General features: G+C 41.4%; 1 protein-coding gene across 5 annotated transcripts in view; it reads left to right on the forward strand.

Annotated features, from left to right (window-relative positions):
* The first annotated feature begins 5,552 nt into the window (after positions 1-5,552).
* The window catches only part of TTLL11 (tubulin tyrosine ligase like 11), a 258,789-nt gene continuing 241,083 nt past the window's right edge, over positions 5,553-23,258 (forward strand). For all 5 annotated transcript variants that reach the window (XM_063081751.1, XM_063081753.1, XM_063081752.1 and 2 more), the window contains exon 1: positions 5,553-6,040. In XM_063081751.1, coding sequence (XP_062937821.1) covers positions 5,627-6,040 — 414 coding nt within the window. In that variant the 5' untranslated portion in view covers positions 5,553-5,626. The remainder of the gene's footprint in view (positions 6,041-23,258) is intronic.

Here is a 23,258-nt window from a genome sequence, read left to right on the forward strand (position 1 = left end):
TTGCCATAATTCACTTAACTCTTTCCTTATTGTTGAATATCTGAGCAGTTTAATTTTCATTCTGTCCATCTATCCAACCATTCAAGGACTAGTTATTGAATGCACTGAACTAGGCATTGGGATATCATGGTCAACAAGAACAGTATGGTCATTACTTCTGGCTCCCGGACTCCAGCCAGCGAGACAGTCCATAACAAGTAAACAAACAAGTAAAACTCCAACTATAAGCCGTGGTGAGCGCTGTGAAAGACAAGGAGAAAACTCCTGGAGAGAGCTACTTTATTTGTGCATTTGAGTATTTTTTAGAAGGAACCCTCGTCCCTAATTCTCACCTGCTTTTTGCTCCTCAGAAGCCACAGCTGATGCCTCTCTCAGAGGAGTCTCATATGGGGTTGGGTTTTCCACTGACACACTTTGGAGGGTCCTGAGAAGTTGGAGGGTACTGTGGTGCTCAAACACCTGAGAGCTAGGTCAAATAGGCCTTGTTTCCTGTTCCCCCTTCCTCCAAGGCTTGTGTTTTAACTATTCCAGTCTGCTTCCTGACCCCCTGAAGAGGCTGGTTATATTCTTCTTAAATCTACCTGCACTGTGCCTTTTCCTCATCTTCCCTCTCAACACAGGACCTCGCTAGGTCTGGGAGACTTTGAGCCAATCCGCAGGAGCATTCACATCTGGTGGACAAAGCCTCAGTGGTGAGGCTTAGTGGGCAGAGCACATGCTGGATTTCCAACCCTGTGAAGCTCCTTGCATGACTGCAGCAGACATGTGCAAAGGCCCTGAGGCAGAAGAGGTCTTGGGTTGTAAGGCCAAAATGAATATTTCTGTGTGTCATGGTCTTTCCAGATTTGACAAATGAAGTTGAAAATAACTCACGAATTGATGCATTCATACTACTTTCTGAGGGCCACTATTTTCTAGCCCTTGGAGATGGGGATAGACAAGGGTACTTCAAAAAGTTCATGGAAAAATAGAATTGAAACATAATGCAAATATTTCCATGAACTTTTTGAAGTACTCTCATAGAGAGGAATCAAACCAGATTTGTCCCTTCCCAGACGAATGGAGGAGTCTGAGATAACTTCTATATAGCATGAGAGAGAGACCATGGTGGAGGGTTATCATGTATGTCAGCAGAAGAGTAGAGAGAGCAACCATTTCTACCTGGGGTGCTGAGAAAAGCTTATCCAAGCTGAGTCTGGGTTTTCCAGGTAGAGACACAACAGAAGGGGAGTCCAGACAGACGGAACAGTGTGAACAAAGGCATAGAGGCAGGGAAAGGGGGGCGATTTTAGAAATTGTGATCAGGAAGGGCCTCTTAGGACAAATAACGTGTTTGGACTTTATCTGTAGATGACAAGAAACCAGGGGAGGTTTCTAAGCAGGGGAGTGGCAGGTCTGTCTGCAGTGTGGAGAATGGATGAGGGTGCAGCGGAGACTGGACACCGGGAGACCCGTGAGGAGGCTGGTGCAATGGCCCAGGCTAAAGACAGTGGCCTGAATTGGGACAGTGATGATTGGGTTGGGTAAGGGTGGGCGAGATATCTCAATGTAAAACCTGTAAGACTTGGCAATGGCGTGGTTTTAGGAGACCAGGGAGAGGGATAAGTTAAGCCTTGGCAATTTTCAAGTGTGGATGACTGAATGAAGGTGGTGACACTCGCCGAGGCCAGGGACACAGGAGGAGGGACAGGATTTGGGGGGCAGGGTGGTGGAGAGAGACTGGGGGGCAGTGAGGGCTTCTTGGTACCATGGACAGCTCCAAGGATCTCTAGAGGACTTCAAATAGAACCCATTGTGGCTGCCTTGGAATCCAACAGAGGAGCTAATTTACCATGCAGACCCCTAGGCCCACCAGATGCACTGCGTCGAGTCTCGGGGGGTGGTGTTCTGGAGCCTGCATTCTAAACAAGCACCTCGGGTTATTGGGTACAGGAGGTCATGTGACTATACTTAAAGAAACACTGAAATAAAGCCGTGGTGGCTTGGAGAACAAGGAAAGCAAGGGTCTCGGTGTCTCAGGTGAGAGATGGGTTCAATGTAGCTCTTCCCTACGCCAGTCTCTCTTCTTTATAAAACCCTTTGTGGTCAACCGACTCCTGTGTATCGTATTGGAATAAGAAGGCATGGTTGCTGGTGGGTGAATTTAAAGTCTTACTCTATGCATTCAGAGAAATACTTTTGTATGCTTTGTGTAGTTTATAAGAAGGATTTTTTTTTTTAGCTTTGTTAACTGTAAATTCACTTCTCTTCCTCCATTGCATGTTTAAAGCTTGTCTTCACTGTGTGCACACCGAGCATTTCTTTCTTTGTGCGTTGCTGACTGTTCAAATGTAACAAGTATTATTAAAATTAAGCATTAACTAATAAAAAAATAAAATTAAAAAGACATCATGGGCTACAAGGTAAGCAATAAGAGCGCCATCTGCTGCCAATAAGGAGGTTTGGACCTCTGGAGTTTAGGACTTGTACGTTTCAAGGCAGTTTATTCACTATGCGAAACCCCCGGGCCAAAGCAAAGAAACCAGACACCTGGAGCGATGAGAGAGGTAGAGCGGCCACCTTCCTGGATAACTTCTGTATTCCTTTCACTCTACAGCGCAGTGTGGCAAAGTTCACCTGTCTGCAGTCACGATCACTGTCATCTGTGGTGCTGTTATACCCCATTCCCTAAAAAACCAAGTGTGGCTCTCTCAGGTTGGAGAGAAGATCCCTCTCCTTGAATTGGCTTTAAAAATTTATGGAAATGCACAACGCAAAGAAATGATGAATGTTTGAGGTGATAAATACACTAATTACCCTGATTTGATCGTTGCACATTGTACACATGCATCCAAATATCACAATGTACCCCATAAATATATACAATAATTATGTTTCAATTAAAAAATAAATTTAATCAAATGAAAAACAAAACAAAATTTACATGAACCCAAAATAATTGCATGCACAGGATCAAACAGATATTTGTACAATAATGTAATAGTAAATTATTCACAATAGCCAAGGTGGCAGCAACCCAAATGTCCATTGACAGATGAGCGGATAAAAACAATATGATGTATACATACAATGGAATATTAATCAGCCTTAAAAAGAGTGAAATTCTTTTTTAAAATTTATTTTTTTTTCATTATACATGTTTATGGGGTACAGTTCGTTGTTTCAATACATGCATATATTGTATAATGATTTAATTAGAATAGCTAGCATATCTATCACCTAAACATTTATCACTTTTTGAGGGGTTGTAACATTCAAGATCCTCCTTTCTGGCTATCTTGAAATACACAGTACAATATTATCAGCTATTGTCACCCTAGGGCACCAGAACTCATTCTTCCTACCTGACTGTAACTTTGTTAACGTGGTACCAGTCTACCAACCTTCCCCTGGCCCCCACCCCCCTGCCTTTCCCTGTCTTGGGTAACCATTACTCTACTCTCCATTTCTCCTTTTTCCCCCTCCCTTTTAAATTTATTTTTCTTAATGGCCCATGATAATGATATATATTTATGAAGTACAATATATTTGGGTACATTCATACTGTGTGCAATGATCACATCAGAGTGCTTAGTATGTCCATCACCTCAAACATTTGTCTCTTCTTTGTGTAAGGAACATTCCATATTATCTTGATTACCTATTCAAAGACCCACAGTACTTTGCCAACTGTGGTTTCCCTATATTACTGTAGAACTAGATCCCATTCTTCCTCTCTCTCTCTACTATTTTGTATCCACTGACCACCCTCCCCCATCACTCCCTCCCCCTGCCCCCCACCAGTGTATAGTAACCACTATTCTACTCTCTACTTCTATGAGATCAAAATTTTTAGCTTCTACATATGAGTGAGAACATGTGGTATTTCTCTTTCTGTGCCTGGCTTATTTCACTGAACATAATTTTAAAAGGAGTGAAATTCTGATACATTCTGTAAGAGCAAACAGTCATAGATAATGAGCCTCAGAAGGGCCATTTTGTAGAATACAGCTTTAAACAGAATGTTAGCCATAAAGAAGTCTTTTTGTAACTTTGGGTCACAGCATAGCTCTGAAGAAAACACTGCAAAACTTAGCGATTGGGAAAAGCAACATAATAAGTGCTCATCAGTAACTTAAAGAACTAACCATTCTTCCTTTAGAGTCACAGATGCCTGGGAACAAGAGGACATCCACCTTGTGGGAGCCAGATAACACCCCCATTCCAGGGATGAGCTGAAAGAATTACAGAGCTGACCATAAGACGACAAAAGCCCCGAGCCTGCAGGATTGCATGCAGCAGCCTCGCCCTTCTGTTTCTCCCACTTTTCCCTTTAAAACCCTTGCTGAGGTTCCTGAGCCTCTGAGACAGTTTTAGTCTGACTGTCTCCTTAGACGTTCGCTAATAAAGCTTCCTACCTCACACCAACGTTTGGGACCGATGGGTCTTATTTTTGAGCAGAGAGCGGCTGAACTTTGCGCACTGGTAACAATGCTACATGGATGAACCTTGCAGACATTATGCCAAGTGAAATAAGCTTGACCCGAAAGGGCATGTATGATTCCACCGATACGAGCTACTTAGAGCACTTAAATCCATAGAGACAGGAAGTAGAATGGTGGTTACCAGGGATTAGGGCAGAGGGGACTGGGGAGCTATTGTTTAATGGGCACAAAGTTTCAGTTTGGGGAGACGACAAAGTTCTGGAGACGGGTGGTGGTGATGGGTACACAATGATGTGAATGCACTTCATGTCACTGAACTGTACACTGCAAATGGTTACCACAATAAACAGAAATGACATAATAAAATAGAGCAGTCGTTAATATCCTCATCCTGACTGGGAGTCTGTAGGGCTCCTCCGTGGCTTTCCCATCCCACCGGGGAACTCCCGGGAACAGGGGAAGCTGCTCCCCACCCCCCTCAGTCTGGGGGCGCTCACAGGACCAGGAAAGCTTTGCTTCCACAGGAACATGCGCTGCTCCTCTAAGGCCTGGACGTGTCACATCCATCATCAGACTGAGGAGGTTCCCGTGGCTGGCTGCCCTGGGATGGGTGAGGCTGGCTGCCCTGGGATGGGTGAGGCTGGCTGCCCTGGGATGGGTGAGGTTGGCTGCCCTGGGATGGGTGAGGCTGGCTGCCCTGGGTGCCCCCTCCATCAGACTGGCAGTTACCCCAGTGAGTGTGTATCGGGGAGCCGGGGAAACTGAGCCTCTCGTTTGAGATACATCTGTCTCCCCCGCCGTCTCACGGCTCAGGAGCCCCTATGGGTTCAACACTTTCTACCCTCAATCTGGCCACCGGCCTCTGCCCTCCAAGGTCAGCGCTCACAAACCAGGCGGACCTTCCGGGTGGGCGGGCCCGGCGGCTTTTTTTGCCCTCTTCCAAGATGGCCGCCGCCGCCTCACTGACAGGCCTGGTCACGTGGACGCCCTGGCCTATGAGGTCTCTGGGGCTTGGTCCGCGATTGTCCCTTCCCGGGCCCCGTCCCGAGGCGGTGGCTGCCCCTGTCAACCCGAGCCTGAGCGATCATGGCAACGGGCTCGGGCGGGGAGCGCGTGGCAGCGGCGGCAGTTTGGGTGCGGGCCGGGGCGGCGGAGCGGCGGCGGCGGCGGCGGCTCTGGCCCTGGCACCGGCCCTGAGCGCCATGCGGCGGGGCAGCTCCGAGAGGGAGCTGGCGGCCCGGTGGGAGGCGGAGGCGGCCGCGGAGCAGGTCCTGGTGGACGCGGGCGCAGCGGGGGAGCCGGAGCGCGGGGCGGGGCAGGAGCAGCCCGAGTGCCCGGCCGGGCCACAGGCGCAGCCCCGCGCGGCGGAGGACGGGGGCGCTCGCGTGCCCCCGCGGCCGCTGCCCACGCTGTCCCCGTCCCAGCCGAAGCCGGCGCCGGAGCGGGGCCCCGGCCCGCACGGGAAGCCCAGGAGCAAGGGCCGAAGCTGCAAGAGGAGCCCCGGCCGCCGCTCCGACGAGAACGGCTCTCCGAGGCCCGTCACCGTGGACAGCTCCAAGGCCAAGACCTCCCTGGACGCCCTGAAGATCAGCATCCGCCAGCTCAAGTGGAAGGAGGTGAGGCCCGGCCCGGCCGCGTGGGCACAGGGGGGTGGACAGGACGAGCTCCCGCGGTGCGCCACGCCCGAGCCTGCTTGTCAGCCGCAAACTGCTCATCCTGCAAGGCCTAGCCCCAAAGTCACTTCCTCCAAGAAGGCTTCCCAGACCCCTCCAGGCCAACTTAGCCACACCCAGTCTCCAGCCATCTGCACTCGCCTCCTCATATTGTAGCTGTTTGTTTCTATGTCTGTCTCCTCCACCAGCTGTGAGTACCTAGGGCCTGGGACCCTCTCTCTCTCACTTCTTCGTTGAAGTTATACTCGTATGTGTTTAGCACTGATTGTGCGACTCTGGGGCAGTGTAACAGTGTGGACTTTGGAGGCAGACAGACCTAGGGTCTCATTACACCTGCTACTTAGCTGTGTGATCTTGAGCGAGTTGCTTCACCTCTTAGCCTATTACCTCTGTAAAGTGAGGCCGATAATACCTGTCATTGTTTTGTTAGTGTTAGAAGACTTGCTGCTTGGTGTTGTATAGCACAAATGTGCAGAACATGGTAACTTATGTTACCCCCCTCTCCTCTCTGTCTTCCTCAATCACCATATGATCACCATCACCATCACCATCATCACCATCAATGCAGACACTGTGGTTTATGTTTCGGGGCTTGGCATATAGCAGGTGCCAGTAAGCAGTGGATGAAAGGGTGAGTAAGGAGATGAGTTATTGATTTCTGAATCCATTTTAGTCCTGATGGGGACTTGGATGGAGCACCAGTGACTTCCAGAGGTGTCTGTTGCAGTTGACTGAGTGGATAAAGGCTTTTGACTTTATTTGCTGCATATAAGGCTATTTAATGTGTTTTCAGGAATGTCACGATTTCAATTTAGGGTAACTGAGTATGAAGACTTACCCAGAAGTTCTGCTGATAGTAACAGGGATCTGCAGCAGGCAACATGAGGACTCAGGTACTTAACCCTGTGCTTGGCTATAGTAGATATTTAGTAATAGTTTTGTGAAGTTGGAACATGCAGAGAGATGGCCACAGAAAGGATTGATGTGGTCAGAGGGTTGATGTCCCAGTAGGAAAGAGTCATTTGGTTTGGAGGGAAGTCAAGAATCAGGCAGGGCAAAATTCCAGGTGAGTAGCCATTGAGGAAGACTGACTCCACGTTTCAGGACCCTCAGCGTTGGGGCTCGGGATTCAGGGGACGATTTTCATGCCTGAGAAAACTGGGGAAAGTAAGGACAGACTCCCAGTTCCACAGTGTCTGGGTTTCTAGACTGGTTCCCAAGTTCAGGCCAAAGATATGAGGGCCAGACAAGGTAAACTGGAGAACTCGTCAGTGCCATGGTCCTGATGAAGAGAGAATCCTGGGACTGAAACCAGGCTATGGAGTCAGGTGAGGCAGGTTGGCTCAAGCAGGGCCCATGCTTACTTAGCCCTGTGGGAGAGAGAGAGTATGAAGCAGCTAGATCTTGTTAAGAGAGAGGGGGCCAGATGGACTCATACATCCCAGCCCAAGGCCATTTGCTCATTCTGTAAATGTCCACTGTGGAGTTGCCAAGTTCTGTGCCAGGCCCCGGGAATCAAACAAGCTAAGATGTAACCCTTGCCCTCAAGGACCTTATAGTTCAGCAGGGAATAAAACACAGGTAAAGAAGTAATTGCAGTAATTACAGAGCATTGCTGCCACTTTATGAAGTGCTCTTTTCCCAGTTATCTGCACAGCTTAATCTGTCACTTCTTCAAATCTCTGATCAAATGCCACCTCCTCAGAGAGGCCCTCCCTGATGATCCCCCACCCGTCTCCAGCCCTTGCTCTTTTTTCATAACACTAAACTCTGCCTGTATTATATTATGTATTGTTTGTTTATTGTCTGTTTCCCTCACTAGAATGTAAGCTCCATGAGGGCAGGGGCTTTGTTTTGTTTACTGCTGTATCAGCGATGCTTGGCATGTAGAAGTTGCTCAATAAATATTCATTGACTGGATGAATATATTATGTGATGAGTGTTTCTCTCTCTCTATGAAGGTATATATGTGGGAGGTAGAGGAGGGGCACCTCAGGAAGGGCTTCCTGGAGGAGACAAACCCGAGCTGAGTCCTGAGTGCTGAAAAAGAGCCGGCATTATTTAGGGGCTGTGGACTTTGGGTCCCTGGTAGAGGGAGTGGTACGGGCAAAGCAGAGGTACATTCAGGGCCTTGCATGTGATTCAGTATGGCTGGATCATAGAGTGGGAGGCAGAGTGGTGAGAGATGAGGCTGCAGAAGTGAGCAGGGGTCAGATCATGTGCCATGCTATGGGATTTGGACTTTTTTGGAAGGAAGTATATGTGAGCCATTTCAGAATTTTAAGGTTCTTCCATTTATCAGCTGTGCTACTTTGGGCAATGAGTAAATTCATTGGGCTCAGCCTGCTTGTCTATACAACTGGGGCGGGTAGAGCTAGTTCAGAGGTTTCCAGTCTCTCTTCTGCTACAGCCACATAATGATGATGTTCATTTACATGAGACCCTTGCATTGGCCTACCCAGTGGGGTGGAAATTTCCAATCACTACCTGTAACCGCTCCCTTCACTCCCACTCAGGAAGCATATTGGCACATAGGTGGAGATGCGACTTCTAGTATATTTTAAAACATCATTTACTCACAACAGTAAGACTTTACTATTAGATGTGTGATTATTTACTTAACGTCACTCTTCCACATTAGTCTGTGAGGTTCTGAGGGCAGAGACGGTGTCTGACTTGTGTCTCTAATGCACAGCACACTATAGGTATTCAATAAATATTCATCAAATGCACGATGGAATACTTGCAACAGAGCTCACTTCTCATCTTGACACCTAGAATATAGAATTTGAAGAGTTTCAAAGTAGATAAACTTTAAAGTTCCTTCTAGCTTTAAACTATGAGTATGGTATTCTTAATACCCACTACAAAGTTGACTGCATGACATGTAACATATGTGTAGACCTGGTACTGACACAGTGCAAACACATGACCTCTCTAGGCCTCAGTTTCCCCAACTTTTATGGGGGTGATGTTGGACAAGATTATCTCTAACTCCCAGCACTGACGTTCTAGCAGCAGGAATTTCTGCCAGGGGCTGGGGTGCGAGGGGTTGAGCAATAGCGTGCCCTGCATATTATGCTGTTGCTACTGCAAGCTTGGGGAGTACCTGGATGGCTGGCTGGCTTTGGCAGGGGTGGGTGGGTAGCTTGGGTAAGAGATAAAGTCATGAACACCAACCAGAGTGTAAGCTCTACCTCCTTTTGTGGGTGTATAGTGAGGCTCTATATAACATGGTCCACTTAACAGGATATCACTGAGCTAGCATGTGAATTCGGAAGTTTGCTTGGCTCCAGGGAACACAATCACCCGTCTTTTTCACTTTTCTTTATTCCACCTACATTTAACATTGACAATAACAACCCCAATAATGAATCCTTATATAGCTCTTACTCTGTCCATTTTACAGATGAGAAAACTGAAGTACATGGAGGTTAACTTATCCAAGGCCATAGAGCTAGTAAAGGGCAAAGCTAGCATTTGAAATAGGTAGACCATCTGAAACCAAGCTTCAGTACTGTGCTCTTCCCATGACTTCCTGCTGGCTCTCTAGTGGCAGACCCTGGGTTAGGGGTTGCAGAGGTAGACATGAGTTGGATCCACTCCTTGCCCTCCAGGAGATCTCAGTGTAGAGGGACAGACCTGCAAACAGACAGTTATAGTCCAGTCTGGGAGTTGAATGGGTAAAGGGCATTCCATGCAGAGTAGGAACAAAGGCAGGGAGTGTGGACCAGGTTTTATACACAGGATGGGACGATGGCAGCTTAGGGAGCATGTGGGAGAGTGGAGAGAGATGAGGAAGGAGCCAGATCACGGAGCACGCTGAAGGCCATGCCAAGCAGCTTGTGCTTGTGACTGAATTTGATCACAGATTGCTGCCATATATAGACCCAGCTTCCCTTGCCTACTCTCCTTCAGTCTCAAGTGAACCAGGCCAATCTCTGATGATTCAGTTTTCAGTCATTTCCATTCTGGTTAGGTCTAATCCAACTGTGTCCACAATGTTAAATTTGTTTCTCCAAGGGAAAATTCACAGATGTTAGCTCTGTAAACTTGTAGATAGGATTAAAGTTATTCTCGAATAGCAAAATCATGTTTACAGAGTCACCACTGAAGTTGTGACATGAAACAGAAGGACGGTTCCAGGCTCATGGCAGGTGCTCAATTTTTGTACAATTGTGTGTTCCTCTTCTAATCATGTGAACTTCTCTGCCAATCCCCTGCATATTCTTTTGTGGTTTTGCTACCCTCATTAAAGAAAGCCTTAGAGAAAAGACACCCTAGAGAATAGATGCCACTATTGTGAGCTGCCCTCCTTGGAGATGTAAGCTGTGTATATGTGCACAGGGGTGCCATGGACACCAGATAACATGAATGAGGGCTCTGAGAGATTTGATAGTGGGACCTTTGTTGATGACAGTTTGCATAAGCCCCTGTCCCGAGATCTATTACAGTATGAGCTCTTTGTTTCAGAGACTCCAAATCATGTATTGTTTTCTGAAATTTATCCAGCCCTTCTACAGAACATGTATATACTTACTATGTTGTCCTACTTACAGCCTATGTAATATTGGTTACTGTTTATTAAATATCTCTTATGGGCTAGGCATTGTGCTAAGTGTTTTATGCTCATTAAACACTGTTTTGAGTATTTACTATGGATTATTTTACTGAATCCTCACAGCAACCCTCTGAAGTAGATCCTATTATCATCTCTGGTTTATGGATGAGGAAACTGAGCTTTAGAGAGATGTTGGTACAGGGCTAGCCTAAGGCCCAGTGGTAGAGATGTCCAGGGCCTGTGCTTGTAGCCAGTGTACAGTCCTATATGGTCTTTTTTGCTATTTTTTTGCTAAAAACCATCCTGCAAGGGGTTATTCTATCATCATCATCATCATCATCATCATTGTCATCATCGTTATATGCAGATAACAAGTGAAGAAACTGAGGTAGGCACAGCAAGTAAGTGAGAAGTCAGGGTTCAGGTAGTCTGTTTTGTTCCAAAGCCCACTTTAAGATGTGTTCTATAATTCTGCACTTCCTAACCCTCTGTTTCTCATCTGACCCATAACTCTCAAATGGCAGCAGAGTCACTCACAACCAGGAGAGCAATATTGCAAATAGGGCTTAAAACAAAACACACTGAAATATATCCTGCCTGGCAGAGGGAGCATTTGGTGCCTGTGCCTTCCAAATCCCATCCTGCTGCTGCCCACAGTAGGGAAGGAAGTCCTGTACCATTTGACTTGCCGTTTGATTTGCCCTACCCCTCCATGGAATGTGAGCCTGCTGTTTGAATCTCTCTGTCTCAGATTTCTTCTTAAAGGCAGAGTATAAAATGAAAAATTGGATAATTTAACATTCCCTCCCTTTCTAGTTTCAGTGATAGCCATTGTGATTTACTTCCCATTTTCTGAAAACAGCATTATATTTGAGAACGGTTTATACCCTACTCCATCAAATGCTCTCCTTCAACAGACATGTTATTTTAATGTCTAATCCACAAGAATTTTTCCTTCGTGAGTTTAACTTGTCATAATATAAAAATCACAATTCATTACCACTGTTATTTGAACAATATAATATGTGTAATAGCTTCATGAATCCACACAAACTCCTTAAACAGTCCTTTAGAAGACAATAAATTCGAGGGGCTCATATTCAAGTTCTGTGACTAACTACTACAAATTGAGGTTTTGTTTTGTTTTGTTTATAAACAGGTGTTGTAATTGTTACAGCTGTTTTCTGTGTTATAGAACATACACTGTGTATCATGCCTCAATTTTGGTAGCATTTTGGATTCTGGTTTTGTATCAACAGAAGGTGATTGCAAGAATTCAATCATACATTTCTTTCTTTTAAATCTGTTCCTTGAACATATTGTAAAAGCAATTGGCCTTCTGTAAAGGGGAAGTATTATATCCTGTAGTTAGCACAGGCTTTGAAATCAAACAGATGTGGGCTAAAGTCCTTGCCACTAACTGCTTATGTGACTAAACTTATTGTATACTAAATATAGAATATCTCTGAGTCTGAATTTCTTCATCTGTAACCAGGCTAGTGATATCTATCTTGCAGAATTTTTGTGAGATTAAATGAAGGAATGTATGTAAATTGCCTTAACTCAATGATCGGCCCAGTGCAAGTGTTCAGTTAATGTTAATTTCTTTCCTTTCTGTTTGATCTATTTTTTTTAAAATGAGGGAAGAAAACTACTATAGATTTTAGTCTGCATATATAGGTTACTGGTTAATCATAACAGACATGACAAGCTCATTTGACTCATTTAATAAATATTTTCAGACCTACTTTGTGCCAGGCTTTATTTGGTTCTTGGAATATAGCAGATAACAAAAACACACAAAGATGGTATGGGATGAGGGACAGCTACATTTTGGGTGGACATCTACTTGATGTAGTCTAGGTTCAAATTATTTTAAATCACACTGATTTAAAATTTATTTTTTGGTTTTTTTTTAAATCAACTATATTTTTAAACTTTCATAGGTCTATCTGAATTTTTTAAAGCCTCCATTCTGGACCTGGTGTTGATCTCATACTTTGTTGTATTAATTATATACATCACCAAGGGGAACTCATTTAGCTATTAGAGTGACATAAGTTCACACATGTATATACATATTTATTTTTAATTTTTTATTATTATTACTTTTTAAATGGTCTCCAACATCAGCATCTTGACTTTCGGTTCACAAAAGAAATAAGGTGACTGTTTCACAGGAGGGAACCGAGGTTGTTGTACCTAAAAATACCCATCAGCTGCGTGGAAGAGATGCACATTTCGTGGGCTGATTTCTTTGCTCTTTCCTCACATTCCTAAGCAGCCCCCTCAACAAACCTGGAAAGACCATAGCCAGACATGGGTTTGAGTCTTGGCTGTGTTGCATAGTGGCTCTGTGTCCCTGGACAAGCTGCTTTACCTCTCTGAGCCACAAGTTCCTCATCTCTAAGAATGAGCATAAAAATACTTGGTAGCGTGATTGTCAGGATTAAAGGCAGAAAATATTTAAAGTGCCCGGTACTTTAAAGTGAGCCTACGTGTTGTTTTGAGTTTCCCTCTGATGAATTTCTATGACATCTTAATTAAATTTTGTAACAGAGAAACTGATGGTATGAACAGGCCCATAACCTTGCTATTTCTCTATTTAGTTTTGAACGTTTCCTTTTCTTTCGGGTGCTCCTCTGAAGCCATCCTGTCCCTGAGATTCCTCCTCAAAGGCCACTGTTTTGCTAGAGAAACAATTGTCATGTTTGTGTCTCTATTCCGGGTGGACTAACATCTCTCTTTCCTCCTTCCGTCAAAGTGTGCCCTGTCTTCACAGCTGCTTCTGTTGCCACTTGTGTACCCGTTTGTTTCCCTAGGTGTTTCTGAACCATCATCTAGTAATTTTTATGAATGCTTTTGCAAGTCCTAGCAGGCCTTTCTGGAGGCTCCTTCTCTTCTTCCATCTGCTTCTGTCATCCGAATAAAACCTTCTCATCCCTAATGAAGCTGGAAGAATAGGGCAGTTTATCTCTGCTGCAGTCTTCCCTGGTATAGTTTTACTTTTCAAATAAGTCCTTTGATACATCTGCCTAGAACTTCCATGAGGCCAGTTTTCATATTTTATTCTTTATGCTCATAGGGAGATTTTATTTCTCATTGTGTCGGAACTGTGGCTTAATAGAATTTTTAAAAGCACAAAACACAATTTTCGGGACATCTGGATTATTTACAAATATATTTGTTCAAATTCCAGAAGCAATACATGCTGATAAAAATTTATACAGTTCGCAAGTATATAGAATACAAACTGAAAATCTCTACCCCCATTCCCCGCCCTTTTCCTCCTCTTCCCTAATTCTGCTTAGAGGTAACACCAGGATTATAGTTGGATGTGTATCTTTCCACATTTTCTTCTTATTCTTGTATGTATCAGGATGGCTAAATTGTGCTATAGTAACAAGAATCACAAAACAACAGTGGCTTAATACAGCCAAAGTTTATTTCTTGCTCATGCCATGGGTTCAGTGCGGGTTGGTGGAGCCTCTCTGGGTGATTCAGAAACCCAGGCTTCCATTATGACACCTGTTTCCATGAATCACTGAGGGGAAGGGCACATGGTAAATTTGCACTGGCTTTTAAAACTTATACCCATAAGTGACGCATCACCTCTGCTCACATTTCGTTCGTCAAAACAAGTTACACGTCCATGGCTAACTTCAGAGGAGCTGGGGCTGTGCACTCCTACCATGAGGGTATAGAGAGGAGAATCAGACCACTTGGTGAACTGTGCTAATGACTACCATGATATAAATCATTTATAGAGATACAAAATGTTTATTGTATATAAATGTAAGTAGAAACGATTTTTTAAATGCTGCAATTATGTAATATATACACAGTGGTACCTCTGCAGTTTCAGATAACTGTAAGCAGAATATATTAAATGGAAAATTCCAGAAATAAACAATTCATAAGTTTTAAATTGTGTGCCGTTCTGAGTAGTTGATGAAATCTCACACTGTCCCACTCTGTCTTTGTCCAGCATATCCACACCGTATATGCTACCCACCGTTAGTCACTTAGTAGTTGTCTCAGTTATCACATCGACTGTCATAGTACCATTGTATGGGTATTTAATTATTAGCTATTGTTGTTAATCCATTATTTACCTAATTTATAAATTAAACTTTATCATAGGTATGTATGTATAAGACAAAATATAGTATATATAGGGTTCAGTGTTAGGCATTCACTGGGGGTCTTAGTCCCTGCATATAAGGGGAATGTATATAGTGTTTGGCAACTGCATTTTTAGCAGTACCTTGTGGATGTCTTTCTGTTAATATATATACATTAATTTCATTTTAATAACCACATGATGGTCCATTCTATGGATGTACCACAATTGAATATTGTTGAATTTTGTTTCCATATGTTTGCTTTGCAATTGATGTTGGAGACACAGGTCCTTGGATTTCCCAAGAGAAGAATCCCATGGGGAACCCACAATAACTTTAAGCTCACATGGCAGAGCCTCACTCATCCTCTGTTTATTGCAAAGTGAAAGTACACACAGAAGGGTGCACGGGCAACCTTGTAAGGGCTGCCCCAGGGCTTTTCAGAGACAGGGCTTATATCTCAACTTCTATGAGAAGGAGGGTCTCTAACTTGATTAGAGGGAGGAATAGTAGAGGTAGAAAAGGGAGGTTTTGGTGCTTTCTGCAGGTGTAAGCTCTTTTCTGAGAATTAAGGAAAAGGTTTTTTTCCTTTTTTTTTTTTTTTTTTTACTTTGTGGTTTTGTTTCCTGCTCAGAAAACCACAGAGTTCCAAAGAAGGGTGAGCTGATTGATAGGGTGGTTAAGCTGCTGCTGCTGCTTGTCTGATCAGAACAGGGGCAAGTCCCTGTTCTATCCTGCCCCACTATTACAAAGAGTGGTGTGGTAAACATCACCATTCAGACATTTTAAGTATGCATCTGTGCAAATACTTCTGTAGGATAAATTCCTGGGAATCATTAGATCAAAGGGTATATGCATTTTGTATTTTGATAGTTATAATGAAATTGCCACCAGCAATGTTTGAGAGTGCCTGTCTTCTCATATTTTCTCCAATACCATATATAGAGCTTCTAAATCATCGCCAAACTTATAGGTAAAAATATGTTCTTTTAATTTACATTTACTCTGTCAACAAAGTTGAGCTTTTTGCGTAAGTTTATCAGTTTATTAGTTTATTGCTTCATTTGTGAAATGATTGATTGTATTCTCTGTTCATTCATCTTTTGGGTTATACTTTGTTTATATTTATGCTTTTAAAAATCAGCTTATCAATATTATGGATAGCTACTTTTAATCTCAAATGTATTGTAAACATTTCCCCCTGTTGGTTATTTAAACATCTAATGGATAATTATTGGCCTTGTGTGATCAACATTATTATAATTAAATTTTTTCCTTCTCATTCACTAAAAACAGTTCTTAATTATTATTGATTTAACTTAAGAGGGCAGAAGAAACACACAAGTCTACCTTCAGGTACTATAAAATCTCTAGTGAGTTAACAGGCTTTGTGGAGAGACTTAGAGCCTTACATTTCCATGGAACTGGATATTTTATACGGAACTTTCATTTATGTAACTTGACTTTTACTTTGTGCAGTGAGAGTGACCGATTTCATTTCATTATTTCTATTTTACAGATGTTAGAGTGATATAAAGTTAGATTTGGCTTTGAATCCTCACCACTTGCTAGTTCTGTCACATGAGGCATCATGATACTCATGGGGTTGTTGTCCCATTTTAATCCCATATGTAAAGTGTATGGCAAAGTCAGTGCACAGTGTTTGTTTTGTTTCGTCTTTTCCACGCTTCAGAGGTGTTAAGAGACGTACAGATTAGAACTAGAGGCTGGCTCTCCTGGCTCTCAGGCTAGGTCTTGTCCCAGTGGACCCTACTGCCTACTTGAAGAGAGTGTGATTTCCTGGCCCATTAGAAATAAGAACATTGGAAGTTAGTGTTTACTTAAGTCATTTAATACAGGACTGGGCTTTGAGCCTGGAAGTTAGTTTTATTTAAAAAGCACATTTCTCACTTATATAAATAATCCTTGTACATTTAAAAAATTTAACAATTTGGAAAAATATTTTAAAGATTTATAATGCCACCATTGAGATGCAACAACTGTTTTCACTTTGAAGCATCTTTCCAGTATTTCTTCTGAGTATATATTTTTGTTTTACAAAGCTGATAGATTTTATTATGTTAATATTAATGCCCAAATTATAATTTAAAGCATTTCTTTGCTATAAAAATTTTCTTTTTCTCCTTTTGAACACTTTTTAAATTTAAATTTTATTTTTAATTGATGCATAATAGTGGTATGTATTTATGGGGTACAATGTGATGTGTTGTACATTGTATAATGATCAAATCAAGGTTATTAGCAAATCCATTACCTCAAGCAATTATTATTTCTTTGTAGTGAGACCATCCAAAATCCTCTCTTCTAACTATTTTGAAATATACCTTACATTATTGTTAGCTATAGTTCCCTACTATAGGCAACTGAACACGAGAACTTATTCTTTCTGTCTGCAACTTTGTACCAATAATCAATCTTTCCTCCTTATCCCTCCCCTGACCCCTCCCCAGCCTCTGGTAGCCACTATTCTACTCTACTTCTGTGCTTTTTTAGATTCCACATATGAGTGAGATCATGTGGTATTGTCTTTCTGTGTCTGGCTTATTTCACTTAACGTAATATCCTCCTGGTTCAACCATGTTGTTGCAAATGACAGACTTTTCATAAATGTCATGTTAATTGCTGCAAAATATCTTATTCAGCGAGATTTATTTTATTTATTTTCCTGTTATTAAGTGTCCAGATTGTGTCTTCTATTAAAAATTGTTCTGGAGTGTTTCTTTCCTATATTTCATATTATTTTCTAAAGATAACTTTCCAAAAATGAAATAATTGGGTCACAGGGCATTTAGATTTTAAGGCTTTTGGAATGTATTGCCAAATTGATTTCCAAAAAAGTTTTAGCAATTTATAATCAACTTTCAGAGTACGTGAGTTCCTGTAAGTACTTACTTTTGACGAATATAATGACAAATATCAGAGAAGAGAGTGAAACAAATGAATCTTTTCTAACCTGTGGGACCTGTCTTTACCAAATACTTAAACGTAATCATCACTGTATAGTTCAAGGCAGGGCATTTTGCTGTGGCTATTTTATGTAGCCATTACATCTAAATTTAAACGGCCATATCAAAATGCAGAGTCACTCTTTCTAATTTTCAAATAATATATTCAGTAGACATGCTTGACTTCTCCATCCTTGACCTTCTCCCTACTTCTTACACCTTAGCTCATTCCTGATCTTACCCATAGAGAAAGGCTTAAGAATTTCACATACAGTCGGGCAATGAAACTGCTAAAAGTTTCAATAGATTATTTCTTAGGTTTTGTCAAAATATCTGTGGTGTAAAAAAGAAAGTATACAGTAAGAGTTGTATTAAAATGTCATACACTGTCATTAGCCATTTGGCAAATGAAAATCAAATCTGCATTGAAATACTACTTCGTATCTGCTAAGATGTCTATAATAAATAAGACAGTAAGTGTTGGCAAGGAGGTACAGAAATTGGGACCCTCATATGTTCCTGGTGGGAATGTAAAATGGTGCAACTATTTTGTGAAACAGTTTGACCATTCCTCAGAATGTTAATCGTGGAATTACCACATCCTACCAATTCACTCCTAGGTATATGCCCAATATAGATAAATATATGTCCACGCAAAAACTTGTACATGAATATTCACAGCAGCATTATTCACAACAGCCAAAGAGTGGAAACAGCCCAAATGTCCCTCAGGTGATGGATAAATAAAATGTGGTACGTTCAGACACTGGAATATGATTTGACCATAAAAAGGAATGAAATACTGATACATGCTATAACATGGAGGAACCTTGCAAACAGTTTGCTATGTGAAAGACGCCAGTCACAATAGACCAGATATGGTCTAATTCCATTTATATGCAATGTTCAGAACAGGGAAAGCTATAGAGACAGAAAGTAAACTAATGGTTGCCTAGAGCTAAGGATAGAAGAGAACTCTGGTGGGAGAAGTGGGGAGCGACTGCTAATGGGTACAGGTTTTGTTTCTGGTGTGATAAAAATGTCTTAAATTGATTGTGGTGTTGGTTGCACAATTCTATGAATATACTAAAAATCATTGGATTGTACATTTTAAATGGGTGAATTGTCTGGTATGTGTATTATACTTCAATAAAACTGTTAAAAATGTCATGTGCTCATCTAGTTCTTGTCATTGAACAGTACGTGTTTCCTAGATAGTCATTGGAAATATGCTTCAGGGACTCAAATAAGTTCAGTTTCTCCTGCTGTTAATTCTGCATCACAGTGTTGCCTCTTACTGGTACACTGACTCTTTGAGCACCCGAATCTAAAGGAATACTGTCCTGGTGGTGTAAAGCAGTGGTAGCTGTAACAGCACTGCAGACTTTTTTCATAAGAATGAGTTTTGTTTTTTATGGAGGGGGGATTTTGGATCTTTGCCTGAAGAATAGAGTTTGGACTCCTTGCAAAGGCTCCAGATGAGGCTTTTCACCACTTGAGATGCAGTATAATATGGTGGCTGAAAGAAGGCACTTTGGACCCACACAGATATGGGTTTGAAACAGCTCATTGCGTAACTGTTGGTATATTTTACTCTGAGCCTGAGTTTCTTTATAAAATGGGCATGGTATTGTACATGGAGTTGTTTGTTGCCAGTATAAAAAGATATAATCATGTAAAGTACTTAACCTATAATGCCCGGTACATAGTGAAGACTCAGTTGAATATTTTTTTGACTTCTGGCCCTAAGCTTCTCTAGACTTACTTCTGGTATCTCCTGCCTTCAACTCCCTGCACAACTGATACCATACTGCATGTGGCTCACTTGAGCCTTCATGCTGTGCCATTCCCCTTTACCTTTGTTCTTGTTTTCCCTTCTCCTTACAATGAGCCCTCCCTTTCTTTGGTTAACTCTTACACATCCTTCAAGAATCAACTCATGGCTCATCTTTTCCATAAGTCTTCCCTGATTCCAACACACACACCCCAGGCTAAGCTAAGTACCCTTCCTTGGTCACTTATAGTATTTTATACGTATCTCAGTTTGATTTGTTTTTTCAAAGAAGAAATTTTTGTCTTTATTCATTTTCTCTGTTGTACCTTTTCTTTCTATTTCATGATTTTCTACTCTTTATTATTTATTTTCTCCATTTTGAGGTTTATGTATTTTTTGTTCTTTTTCTGACATTAGGTTGGGTGGTTTTCTAATAAAAGCACTCAAGACTACAAACTTGTCTCTAAGTACTGCTTTAGCTGCACCTACAAGTTTTGTTTTGTAGTATTTTTTTACATCACCTTTTAGTTCTATGTATTTTACATTTTCATGGTATTTTACATTTTCTTTGACCCATGGGTTATTTAGATTTCTTTCTTTTTATCAGCACCGCACTCTCCCAAGTGAGCCACGGGCCGGCCCTATAGATTTCTTTCTTTTTAAAAAATTTCTAAACACATGAGGTTATGTCTACTTATCTTTTTGTTATTAATTTCTAACTTAATTGCATTGTGATTAGAGGATGTTCTTTCTTTCTTTACTTCTTTATTTCCTTCCTCCTTCCATCTGTCCTTACTTCCTCTCTTATTATTATTTTTTTCACTTTTGCGATTTTTTGTTCTATGGCCTAATATGAGGGTAGTTCAAAAACTTCATGGCAAAATGGAATTAAAAGATAATACAAAGCTTTCCATGAATTTTTTGGAGACCTCTCATACATGGTCAGATTTTGCAAATGTGTCCTGTGTGCTTGAAAATAATGTGCATTCTCTAGTTAATGGAATGCAGTATTTTATATATGTACATTAAATTAACTTGTGAATTGTGTTATATAAATTTTACAGTTCTAATGTTCATCTGATCAATAAGTTAAGAGTTATGATAATATTTTCCTCCATAATTGTGGATTTCATGTCTTTTAAAATCAATTATTTCCCATTTTCTTCCTCTACTAGTCTGGCAGTTATACATTCTATTTTTATCTTTCTGGTGGTTACTCTAGGAAATTTAGTGTGTGTGTATAATTTCACAAACTTTAAAGTGAGTATCTTTACTCTCTTCTTAACAACACCAGGATCATAGGATGCTTTTTCATTTTGGCCACATCCTTTCTTACTTATATGCTTTTGTTGTATGATATTTTAGTTCTATCTTATTTTATCATTTTTGGAACTCCACAGATTAGACATTATTATTATTTTATATGGTCTCAGCATTTTTTAGGATTACCCGCACTTACTGTTTTCTTTGTTCATTATTCTGTTTTATAGCTCAGAGCTTCCTTCTGGGATCATTTTCTGTCGTCTGGAAGTAACCTGCTTTTAGAATCTTCTTTGTCTCAGATGTCTTCGGTGTCACTAAGACATTTCTAAGTGAGGATTTCTTTTTATTTATTCTGCTTGGGATTTGTTAAGATTCTTGTCTCCGAGGTTTTGGTATCTTTTACCACTTCTGGAAAGTTCTCATTCATTTTCTCTTTCAATATTGTCTCATACAATCTTTCTCTTCTTTTTGGAATTCAGGTGTTAGACCTTTTTTGGTGGTAGGCTCCTGCCCCTTGGAACTTGAATCTCAGCTAATTCTTTGAGGCCTGGATTTAAACTGAGTATGTTTACCTTGTATAGATGCTTCAGAGGTCATCTAACCCAGAACACTTAACAATTTTTGGTGTTAGTCTTTCTAGGTTCTAGGTGTAGTATTAATTCTGACTTCAGACTTGCATTAAGAAGGTGTTATGGCTAGACATTCTGAGGGGAGACTTTTTCCCTTTTATTTCCCCTTCCTTGAACCAAGGCCAAGACTAAGTGGGCTTTCTTTTAGCTCACCCAGTGAAGATGTGGCCTTTCACAGGGCCTGGCTTGGTATGGGAGTTTCCAGTCTGATTCTTACCTTGCAGCAGGCATTCAGGGGCCAGACCACATGCAGAGACCAGACCATTGCCTAAATGTATAGAGAACAAGATAATTACAGTTGCCTTTTAAAAAGATCACTGTGGTTGCCCGATGGAGAATGGATTGCAGAGTGGAGGCAGAGGCAAGTTAGGATGCTGTTATAGACCTCAGGGGTGAGGTGGTGTCACCTGGGACAGGATGGTGGTGGGTGGAGAAGGTTATTGATTGAGGCGATCTGCCTCTTCCCCTAGACTGTAAGATGTTCAGTAGCAGGGAGCTTGTATTATTCATCTTTGAGTCCTCCAGTGCCTGGCACAAGGAATGCATTCACAAATGGCAATTGAATTGAACTGTGGAATCAGTAATGGTTCTAATGTTGCTTATTTGGACTACCTTCAAAGTGACTATTTTTTTTTAAAGGGAAATGACATAAAGGGAATTCTAGGCAGTGAACTCATGCCTGTGTTTAGCATTGCGAATCTCGAGCCAGAAATAGAGAACCAGCTGTACGTAGGCCCAGACAAGCCCTAGGTTTTGGCAGGGTTTATTTTCCATGATAACATTGCTTTCTTTAGCCTGTGCACTTGTTCTTTTCTTAAGGAGTCTCAGGCTCTGTTTGAAACTACTTACACAAAGGCTTACCATTTAATGAATTTTTCTGACATTTTTTCAGAAATTACTAAACTTTATGACTCTTTAGGCAGGCTGCAAAGATGTTCCTGTAATGGTATGTTGTAGCTGTGAAAACTTCTTACTCCTAAGGCATTCTGTACGGAAAAATTGCTCTGTGTCTAGGGAAGAAAGGGAGAGGCAAATGGTCCCTGCTGTGTGACAGTTTAATAAGCTTCAGCTGGTCACTTAGGACTGTTACTATAAGAGTTTATGCAATACTATTCCATTAGAATGTGCGGAATGATTTCTAGAAAGTTTGGTGAAATAAAGCATACATATATGATTTTAAGTTCTAAGTCCTAGAAAGTCTTCTTTATTCATTCAATAAATATGTGTTGAATGCCTGCTGTGCCCCAAGGCCTGTGCAAGGCACTGGGGATATAGACTCTGCCAAACACCATCCCAGTCCTTGAACCAGGGCCACCACTAGCCCATACTGCCCTCTTTTGTGAATTAAAAAATGGTGCCCCCACTTAAAGAAAAAATATTAAATTAGTCAATATACTATTTATATCTCAATAAGTCTGTTGCAACAATGGATTATTAGTCATAAATGAATATGTTATTAAATAATATCTACATAGCATCATAATGAAGTACTTGTTGATTTGAACTTGGAATTCAGAAGTATTCTGGTACAGTAAACACACATTAGATGATTGAATTACAATGTGAAACTTCAAATTTAACCAGTGCACTAATACCAATGAAGGATTAAAATAAAAATTTAAAGATACTCAACCAATCATCCATCAGATGTAAAAGCAGATCCTTCTACAGAAGCACAGGCTATTTTAGATGTTATTAGATCAGTAAGTTCTTCTGATTATCGAATTCTTCAAAGGGAAACAATACATATTGGCTTATTAACATAAGACACTTGACTGCTACCTGATAGAAAGTTCTCATCCTAAATATAAACTCACCCAAATATAAAGTCATCTGATGTTTGT

The sequence above is a fragment of the Cynocephalus volans genome, chromosome 17, assembly GCF_027409185.1.
Source record: "Cynocephalus volans isolate mCynVol1 chromosome 17, mCynVol1.pri, whole genome shotgun sequence".
In the NCBI taxonomy this organism is placed as follows: Eukaryota; Metazoa; Chordata; class Mammalia; order Dermoptera; family Cynocephalidae; genus Cynocephalus; species Cynocephalus volans.